At 41.4% G+C, this 10,664-nt stretch overlaps 1 protein-coding gene across 1 annotated transcript in view; it reads left to right on the top strand.

The window, feature by feature from the left end:
* The first annotated feature begins 1,829 nt into the window (after positions 1-1,829).
* LOC138952433 (exocyst complex component 5-like) overlaps positions 1,830-10,664 on the top strand; it is a 33,136-nt gene continuing 24,301 nt past the window's right edge. Inside the window, exons 1-9 of the mRNA XM_070324103.1 lie at positions 1,830-1,972; positions 2,406-2,648; positions 4,307-4,504; positions 5,179-5,246; positions 7,165-7,303; positions 8,227-8,271; positions 8,491-8,631; positions 9,053-9,129; positions 9,937-10,047. Of these exons, the coding sequence (XP_070180204.1) occupies positions 1,949-1,972; positions 2,406-2,648; positions 4,307-4,504; positions 5,179-5,246; positions 7,165-7,303; positions 8,227-8,271; positions 8,491-8,631; positions 9,053-9,129; positions 9,937-10,047 (1,046 nt within the window). The 5' untranslated portion in view covers positions 1,830-1,948. The remainder of the gene's footprint in view (positions 1,973-2,405; positions 2,649-4,306; positions 4,505-5,178; positions 5,247-7,164; positions 7,304-8,226; positions 8,272-8,490; positions 8,632-9,052; positions 9,130-9,936; positions 10,048-10,664) is intronic.

Raw genomic sequence — 10,664 nt, 5'->3', positions numbered from 1 at the left:
TTTTTTTTTTTTCGGGGGGGGGGGGGGGCACGTGCCCCCTGTGCCCCCCCCCCCCCCCCCTCGTCCGCCCCTGATCATGTCCTAGGTGCCCTCCGTAAAGAGCGAACAATGTTCAAGGAATTTATTTTTGCGTGGTTTATCTTACCCCTGAGCCATCGTGAACCCGTGTGATCCAGTTTCCCTTTTCCACAATGTAGTCGTCAGTTAGTAATTTGCATGCGACTCGATGTGAGCTTATCTGCAATAGCACGTTTTTATGCACGAAACAAACGGCTGTGATTCACAAGAACTCTAGTGATGGCTTTTGACTGTTGAGAGGAACTGGCGACATGCATACACCGTCGTCTGCTACGACCCTTGCGTATCCTTTGCGGATTATGACTTTATTCAGTTATTCTGCAGAAAAGACAAATCCTGGAGAAAAACCGTTCTTTTCTGCAGCATTTCTGCATAATGTCATCTTTCGCCGAAGCAGCGTTTTTTTCTGCAGCAAAACATTTTACTGCAGTAAAATTGAAATCAAGAATGCTGCAGTAAAATGTTTTGCTCCAGAAAAACCCGTTGCTTCGGCGAAAGATGACATTATGCAGAAATGCTGCAGAAAAGACAGTTTTTCTCCAGCATTTCTGTTTTTCTGCAGAATAACTGAATAATGCCAAAATGCTGCAGCAAAAGTGTAAACAGTTTTTCTCCAGTAAAACAACATCACCGTTTTACTGCAGCATTCTTGATTTTAATTTTACTGCAGTAAAACTGTTTTACTGCAGAAAAAAACGTTGCTCTCGCGAAAGATGACATTATGCAGAAATGCTGCAAAAACAAACAGTTTTTCTCCAGCATTTCTGTTTTTCTGCAGAATAACTGAATACTGTCATAATCCGCTAAGGATACTTGGGTGACCCTGCTTCCGGGCTTTTCTTTTTTTTAAACTTTCACAACTTCGAATTGTACTGATCTTGTCTTGATGAAAAAAGAATTCTTTTATGATTAAAGAATGTTTGTGTAACAAGCTGTCAATTTATTATTTAGATTTTAAAAGTTAGGTCTAGCGCAAAAACGCACCACGGTCCAAAAACATTCTTCGGTCCACGGCTATCGCCAGTTTAGAATGAGACCCGAAGGGAAGTAACTCATTTTTGACCTGAGTTCACAATGGGTCCAAAAAGTGTAGGAGACAATCTGCAAAATTAATTCTTTAAAAATTGCTCGCTCTTTACGTAGGGCACCTAGGATGTTCCCGTTTGGTAAGCGTTCAAATGGAAGGGTGTTACCATAGGTGTTTGTACTGTGTGTAAAAGCCTGACAGTATCTGTGATTGTTCACGGGAGGCTTACTGTGCCTTTAAACTTAGACACATGTGGTTACATCACCGTTTTTAAAATGTGGCAATGCGAGATAAAGCGGAATGGTTTTATTTGAATATTGTTATTTCTTGTCTCGAGACCGATTCAACATCTACCTTGACAAAGACAGTAAGAAAAAAAGAATGAAAGCAATCTGATGCCTGTTGTCATTATCACAAAAGCCTCGTAAATCTCGTCATGTCTCGCCGAAAGTTGTAGCCAAGACTAAATCGTCTGCTACAGTCTTGTGCAGTTATTCCCCCTCACAGACCGGATACAATGCATATTTGAGCCCAATCCAAAATTATTTTAGCAATAGTTTACGGTCATTTGTCGACACTTCTGATTATAAAATATCGTTTATAGCCGTGTTTGAAATTTTCTTCCATTTGTTACCTAGATGTTTCTGCATAAGAAGTGTGACCGGAATAATAGCAGTATTGATGAGGGGAAAAATTAGGGGCACATTTTATGGTGTAGCACCAAGGTTCCGTCCCACTTCCGCCTGTGACCCATTCTTTACAGAAAAAAAGTTACTTTCACATAAATTTGCAAGTAATTGCGCGAATTCTACTTTTAAGACATCAACTTCTCGACTGCAGATAATGTCAGTCGAGGAGCTTGACCAGGTAAGTGCAGTTTTATTATTTCAAAGTAAACTGTATACCTCAGAAGTCGATTTTGATTTGGAGTTGTGTTCTTCTGCAGCTATATGATCTATCTGAAAGTCACTGTTTACATGTAAGTGACAGTAAACTTCCGAGTTTGAAAACTGATTGTGAATTCTTTTTAAACTGGACGTATCTGAGATATATTGGCCTTATTATTATTTTAATCTCGTAGATCTGAACTGTTTTTGTTTTAGCAGTAATTATTAGCACAATTAATTACAGGAGGTGGCATTTAATGATTTATTCTCAAATGATTCTGCAGTGACAGCAGGATTTCAAGATGTTCCTTTCAACTTTCTGTTTTAATCTATCATGCACTCAGTTCAAAGCAATGCTAAACATCAACTCAACCCAAATCTGAACGTCACCCTTTTAGCTCAATGTTTTCCAGGAGCCCTTCAGCGTCCACGAATTTGTGGAGCGCTTGACGTCCAAGACAATGGGCGCCAGGGCTCGAGGTCGGCCAGAAGATTTTGATCCAATGATGCTCCATGGTGCGTTTGAGAAAATGATATCAGACCTTCAGGAAAAGAATGCAAAGGTCCAGAAAGACATTGATTCCTGGGAAGCGGCAGCACGGGAAGAAGAAAAACGACACTGGGGTCGTGTCGGAGAGCTGCAGAAAACAAACCAGGTTGGTAATTACTACCAGGGGTCACAGCATGGGAGAAAAAAGTATGGTTCATTTGACCCTCTGAAGCAAATCCTGCCTGGACATAATGATAATCGAAGGTACGAAAGGCCAGGTATGCTAACTTGTTCCAGAGGTCAGATGCACCCCCCACCTTCTGGAATTTGTTTGGTATTTGTTCAAAAGTCAAATGGTAAGATCTGGTACTAAATGAGCTAGGTATTTGACACTATATCCTGTAAAGAAATTTCTGTGACTGAGTTTGTGTGTCACTGTGTGGATGCTGAGTTTGGTTTTTCTTTGTCCAAATCCAAACACTGTAGGTGTGCACGGGGTAGCGCGGAGGTTAGTAATTTTGATGCGCCTTTTGCCACTGAATGGAATTCTTATGGGTCATTTTTTAGATTTAATGCAGCAATGGAGCATGAGGGGCTAGAATAGTAAAAAGCCAAACCTTGTACAGTTGTAGTTGTACTATCTACAGTATCTGTGTTTTACCTGGAGGGAAGTAAGTAAATGAATTATTTAATGCATAATTGGCCAGGAGTAAATGGGATTCAGGCGTAACTAGAATAATCCGATTAGATCATCATGGAGCATCCTGAACTCAGGTAAAATGAGTTACTTCCCTTCGGGTCTCATTTATCCCTGACAGGATGCCTTTGTATTCCTTCTCTGGACTGTGCAAACAACTCTAAATATGGCAAAAGTGTCACGTGATAATCAACTTTGGTTACGAAGCAGACGACACTTTTTCCGTAACCAGTTGGGAGTGATGCAACAATATCAAGGTCGCCTTCCCACAGCAGTCTCAACATTTCGACTTGTATTAACCTTAGAACGATGTCTTTATCATAACTGTGAAGAACAGAACGGAGATCACTGTCGAAGTCGGCCAATCTGCAATTATTTTCGTCTCAGTTCGTCTATTCTCAGAAACATTAGCGAAAAACATAGGAGATAACTCTGTATTCTTGTTTTGATAGATTCCGCGCAGTAATTATGCACCCTGTCAGAGAGACATGCCGGCGATACGGCATGGACCGATGATTATCAGAATGCATCATGGAGGTGATGGTACACGATAGAAAAAAAACCTTCTGTCTTTTATTCATTCAACAACATGTCTGTTGTGGAGATCGCTAGATACCACTGGAATCGAATAGAAGGATAAAGAACATTATGGAACTTACTTTGATTAAGTGCGCAGTCACTCATGATGTAAGCGTAGACGCTCATCGGAACAGTTGGAACTGTGTAGATCTAACCAGATTAGTGTCGTTGTTTCCCGAATATTCTCGTATGTCCATTAACTATATAAGTAGGGCTGCGCACACGTATTGTTGTTCTTTACCAGTCTTGCACTTGTTCTTTCTTACACTGTGCTGAGAGATATTGTCACCGTTGTTCCACCTGTTAATAAATCTACAGAACCTACACAACTCGTTGTGTCTCCTTTGCGACTGAGAGTGGCGAAAGGAAAAACACGACAATGTCGGTGTTCTTGTTGACGTTTTGATTTCTTAACTTGGCGTAACTAGAATAATCGATCATCTTGGAGGTGATTGTACACGATAAAAGAAACCCTTCTGTCTTTTACTCATTCAACAACAGTCAGTGTTCTTGTTAGCGTAAAGATTTCTTACCTTGTTTTTTTGCAGAACCTGTACACAGACTTCCAAAAGCTTGACGAGCGGATCAGTTATGTGGCAACAAAGGTCGTTCATCTGGGTGACCAGCTGGAAGGAGTGAACACGCCCAGAGCACGAGCGGTGGAGGCCCAGCGACTGATGAACTATTTGGCCGAGTTCTTACAGGAGCAGCCCCTCACTTCTGCTGTTCTGACAGATCCATTTCAGGTACAGTAGTCTGTTGTTGTTGTGGTGGTTATTGGCGGAGGTGATTATGTGTTGGGGGGGGAGGGGATATTTGTGTGTGTATGTGTGTGTGTTTAATTGATTGTTGTGGTAGAGAGAGAAAAAGAGAGAGAGAGAGAGAGAGAGAGAGAGAGAGAGAGAGAGAGAGAGAGAGAGAGAGAGAGAGAGAGAGAGAGAGAGAGAGTACAGTTGCTGGTGGTAGTGGTTGGAAGTAGTGTGTGTTTGTGTTGTTTTGATGAATTTTGTCTTGTTTGCTTTTCATCTGTTAATGTTATACAGTGGTACCTGCGATGAAAGGACACCCTTGGGACCAGCCAAAAGTGTCCCTACATTGCAGGTGTCCGTTCATGACAGGTATACTTTGGTAGAGATAATATAAAAAGGGACAAGAGGAGGTGTCCTTCTAAGGGAGGTGTCCTCTCATGGGAGGGTCCACACATCGCAGGTACTGCTGTACTTATAAGACATCGTTTTCTCTGTTCAAATTCAGCTTCTGAATACAATCATTCTTTAGAAACATAAAACTAGTATTTTTATGAGTTTAATTTTTCTCTTTCTCATTACTGATTCAGTATTTGACATGAAGAAACAAACAAGACAATCTGTCCATCAAATTGCATGCAGTCTGTACAATAATCTTGTCATTTTTGTTTCAGCTGATGGTGACAGCAGACATCATACAGAAGCTTCACATGATTGCTCTGGAGCTGCCTGTAGGAGGACGGTAAAGTTGTGTTTGCTCTTCCCCTGAAAACGAAGTATGGCTGCCTAAAACGGCAGTGAAAAAACAGTTATAGATATACAAACCCGCTCGTGCAAAAACAAAAGTGTATGTGGGAGTTTCAGTTCATGAACGCAGAAGAAAAAAAAGAAGAATCGGTTGGTTCTTTTGAAAGTTATGAAAGAGAGGATCTTTAGAATGGTCAGTTCTTGCTGTTGATCAGTATCTGAAATCATTGACGTTGAAATGATGTTGATGTATATTTGATGTACAGTGGAACCCCTCTCTAGCGACCTTGAAAATGTTGACAAAAATCGGTCCTTATGGAGGGGGGTCCTTACAGAGGGAGGGGGCGGGGCCACAAAGAAAGTCACCTCAGATTTTCTTAAAAAAAGAAAACAGAGAAGTTTGAGTTGCTGACGACCGTTTCCTCAAGCAAACTGCTTCGATTTCATGTTTGACATTGTCGATGGTGTCCACCAGTTCTGGTGCATGTTTCAATGCAAAAAGAGTTAGTTTCTGAGCAAGCATTTCTTTACAGCAGTCCCTGCAATGATGAAGGCCCTCTGAGAAAGAGAGTGAAAAATCGGCCACCGTTCTCAGCATCGCGTATCTGTGTGTAACCTCTTTCATTGACAAGATACTCTTGTTTCCCTGTAGCCTTGACCAGTGAGTCGGTTACCTAATCTGTGAACCCTTCAGTTGTGTTGCTTTGTCAAAAGTTAGACACAGTCAACTAGTTTTGCTCTGAGTGAACAGTGCAGCTGGCCTCAATTAGCCGGTGACACCTCTCTGGCCACAGCACCAAACAGTACATGGCTGGGGGGAGAGAGAGAGAGAGGGGGGGGGGGGGGTAGCTGGCTAAACTCAGTGGGGTGTCCGGTGCCACTGAAGTCAGCAGGAAGAGCATTGGAGAGAAATAGAGAGGTGTACTCTTCCAAACAATTTCCAAGGATCAGTTGTCAGGGCTTAGGGTAGTCAGTGAAGGAGAGTGAGAGCGGTTTGTGTACAGTCCGACTGAAGAGTGAAAAGTCACTGCCACAAGATCGGCATGCAGTCAATAAAGCCAGACAAGAAGAATGATTATGACCTGCGGCTCTATCTGCTGGTTTTTTATTCAAACTGGTTTTCAACGCTTATTCTCACAAAGCATCTGCACACCTGCCTCTGCCTTTGTGCTGTGTTTGTGTGGCTGCTTTCGTATGATGTCAGTGCATCATCTCTGAGTGCATGGTGAGTGCGTTCACTGCCTTGTCACCACTTCCCCACCTTTTTCAGAATGTTTTCTTGGAGTTGGATAATTCTTTGAATTTGCGATTTTCCAACATCAAGACTTTTTGCAATCGCGATGGCAGTTTCTCCCTTTTTGTGTCTGTTCACAACATTCACTCGATTCTCGAGAGTTAAATATTTTCTTTTCTTTGTAGACGCCATGTCGATCTCCACTGCTCTTCTGTCCAAAGACTGTCTATTCTGACTGAATTGAACGGTGTGTGTTGGTCACGTGAGTTTGTTTTCTCGATGATTGGTTTGTGATGTTTACTCAGCCCACCCAACCATCACACCTCTCAGCGGTTAATTAGTGCCTTTGCTTACGCAAGATGAGTGATGCGTTACGCTGACTGAGTCTTGGCTTCGTCTGACAAAGTCGTTGCACAAGCTGTTAGGTCGGTCCTTAGACGTTAGAGCGGGGTGGTCGCTACACTGGTGACAACTATATAAGGAAACACATCGGTTAAAAAAAAAAGGGTGGTTGTGGCGGGGTAGTCCTTAGAGAGGGGGGTCGTTGTGAGGGGTTCCACTGTATTCATTTTCAACATTGCAGATCTTTTTGTCACAATTTGAATCCTAGTTTAGCACAAGAGACCACTGATTATCACAGCATAGCAATCAGTTTTAAATAGTTTGTGTCTTGCTCCAGGTTTGACCGAGCTCGTCAGAAGATAGCGGAAAAGTACGACCATGTGGAACAGGAACTGATAGAAGAGTTCAGGCTGTCACACCAACAGACTGACAAGCGCAAAATGAAGCGCATCGCTTCTGTTCTGCAGAACTTCAAGGTGAGAGTGGTGTCAGGTAAAACTGGATGAATGGCTTGACAGTACATGTATAAATGCAGGGATGGCCAAATCGTCCGCCCGATCGCCGTGGGCGAATAAAAAATCCGCCGGGCTAGTTCAAAGCGCCTAGCAACTCGCCAGTGAAAATTCTGGTCCAATGCAACACTTTTGGTTGTAATATCGAGTTTCAAAGCCATATAAACAAGGTAGATGCAGCAACTGTACGTGGTATGTACCGGGCCAGTGACATTTCTGGCGGGCTAGTAATTTTCTTGAACTTTCTCGCCGGGTTGGCGAGTTAAAAATGTGAGATTTGGCCATCCCTGTAAATCTGTTTCAAATCAGCCTGTAATCCATGTCAGAGTTAAGTGGGTTATACAAACACAAAACTACTCAGCATTCTTCCCGTGAAAGTGGAGTATGGCTGCCTAAATGGCAGGGTAAAAGCGGTCATACATGTTAAAGCCGTGGGAGTTTCAGCCCGTGACCGAAGAAGTAGAAGAAGAAGCATCATCATCATATTTGTCATTGTTGTCGTCGTCGTCATCATCATCATTTTCACAAGCCACAAATCACATTTTGCTGGCTCCCTTGTTATGACTGAGTTTTATTGTTAGTGCATCAGATAATGTCAAACATCAGAATAAAAAACTTTGATGCACTCTTGATCAGTGTTTGTTTTCAGTGGGGGCAGAGTGCTGGCATAAGAGGATTCTAACTGTTTAAGACTTTCTGATAATTGTTTTTTTAAGGGTTTTAAACTCTGGGATATATAAAGAATAGAAACAAGAAGAAATATTCTTGTTTTTTGATTCTTGATTTTGTAATCTTAGCCGTCTGTTTCAATTTCTGTGATTAATTTTCTGAAAATGTTAAATCTGCATTTGATCAATGTTGGTACTGCATTTGATTCATCTTTTCAGGGTTATGGCAAGTGCATTGAGACTTTCATTGTGGAGAGCCAGAAGGTGAGAATTACTATAGCCTTTTGTTTTGTTCGGGTTTTTGTGTTAAGGTTTTGTACTGTATTTCTGTTTTTGTCTTGTGTTAAAGTTTCTTCGTGTAAAATGATACAAGGTGTGTGTGTGTGTGCGTGTGTGCTTATTCACAAAGGTCATTATCCACAGGTGATGCGCTTTTCTTTTTCTCAATCTTTCAATAGACATTTTTGGCCCCCTTTTTTGCAGGGTGCATTCCTGAAAGGCAGTCCGTTTGAGGAGGTTGTGCCGCTGTGTGAAAGAACCTGGACGCTGATCACAGAAGTCTTCGTCAATCCTGACAGTGTGATGGGCAAGTTTGTGCAACACATCTTCCAGAATAGAATACAGGTTTGTACTCATGTGCACACAAATGCGTCAACAAATGTCTACATGTTTAAGCAAGCATGTGAGCGTGAGCTTGAACACATACTCATGTACACTTGAACACCCCCCGCATCTCCCACCTCCACACACACACACACACACATGCACACTTGCGTGCACACACATGCAAACATGCGCATATGTGGCTGCGCACCCACTCTTATTATAAAATGCACGCTCATGCATACATTTATGTCCAGTGTGCACACACACACACACACACACACACACACACACACACACACACACACACACACACACACACCCACACACACACACACACACACAAACACACACACAAACACACCCACACATATACAACAAAAAGAAACATTGAACAAGTTCTATGGAATGTTCAACATTATTCTTCTTCTTTACCTGTCAGGGTCATGTTGCATCGATGTTGGAAGACAGAAGCGAGCCAGAGCAATACTTGAAAAATCTCTTTGATTTGTACACAAAGTGAGTATGTTTTACTTTGATTCATCACTGAAATTTGATGGTTAAATTATATGACTTGGAAGTGCAAAATATGATTCATCACTGAACCTTAGCAAAATAGGGCTGCAAGTAATGTCATTTTTGTCGCTTTTACCTCATAAATATAAGTGTTGGTTGTAAAGGAAGTACAGTGGAACCCCCCTTTTAAGACCTCCACAAATCTGAGAAAATCAGGTCTTAAAAAGGAGGGAGTCTTAAAATGAGGGTAATTTTACAGAGGTTAATTATGAACTGAAAGTCTGAGAAAACGAGGTCTTAAAAAGGGGGGAGTCTTAGATTTGGGGGTCTTAGAAGGGGGGTTCCACTGTGTGTGTGCTACCTGGAGAGTGGTAGTTCTGGGCATCTGAGAAGATATGTGACCCTCCACCACGGAATGAGTCGCATGTCACCTTTGCATGATTTTCATATTTTTACATTTTCTTAAAGAGTTTTTTATGCTCTATCCAGTGGTAAAAACCGTTTTAGAAAAGAGCGAAAACTTTTCGAGTTATAAGCCTGTGACTAAGGTGACCCTCACACTGTTACTAGACACTCCCCGGACTTATATTAAGCCTAGCGCAGAACCGCGCGAGGTGACATGCGACTCATTTCGTGGTGGAGGGTCACATATATGACTGTCTGTTTGACCAGTGAAATAAAAGTCAATGATTTTTCCTCAAATGCCAAAGAAAACATGCTCCTAGATTGCAGTGCAAACATCTGTGTGTAATTTTACGTAATTTTATTTGATAATCGTATGAACTATTTTATTGTATTTTTTGATTCCAGAACTAACAAACTGGCTGGTGAACTGGGGAAGTTCAAGCTGGGGGCTGACAGTGCGTTCCTCACCAAGCTAACGCGGGCCATTTTCAGCCAACATTTAGACAAATACGCGGAGTGAGTCTTATAGTCTCTTGTCTTTAATTTATATTTCTGTCTGCCTGGAGGAAAGAAACTGCTTTGCTTATTTTGTCCTAGGAAAAATGATAAAGGAATTGTATGTGGGATTATCAAATATACAGTGCTCTAAGCAAAAAGTAGATTTATTCAAACCGTTCTTATGATCTGACAGATTAAAAATTTGAATGTTCAAATATGTGTAAATGCTATGATTTATTTCATGCAAGGATGGGGATCTGAATTGATGAAAACTTTCAACAATAACATACATGTCAACCCCTATCAATGTTTTCCTGTATCACATTACCAAAAAACTGTATCATCAGGCCAAAAAACTGTACATAGCGCGCGGCACCGCGGTATTACCGCGTAAGGCAGAATTTGAAAGTTGTGTTTATGGTAGTGAGGTGCATGGTATAAAGATCAATCAATTTCATCATAAAATGCCAATCAATACTGATTTCAGTGCTTCTGTTCTGATAATGAACTAAAATCAGTATTGATTTGAATTGTATGAAAAAGTGATGTGTATTGAATATGCTTTCTTATTATCATTTCATGATTTATCTATAAACTATAATGAACACAGGCAAAATCCATTCTTCACATTCCTG

The sequence above is a fragment of the Littorina saxatilis genome, linkage group LG17 (assembly GCF_037325665.1).
Source record: "Littorina saxatilis isolate snail1 linkage group LG17, US_GU_Lsax_2.0, whole genome shotgun sequence".
In the NCBI taxonomy this organism is placed as follows: Eukaryota; Metazoa; Mollusca; class Gastropoda; order Littorinimorpha; family Littorinidae; genus Littorina; species Littorina saxatilis.
Note: the sequence above shows the minus strand (reverse complement) of the source record. Positions and strands in the feature narration are given on the sequence as shown.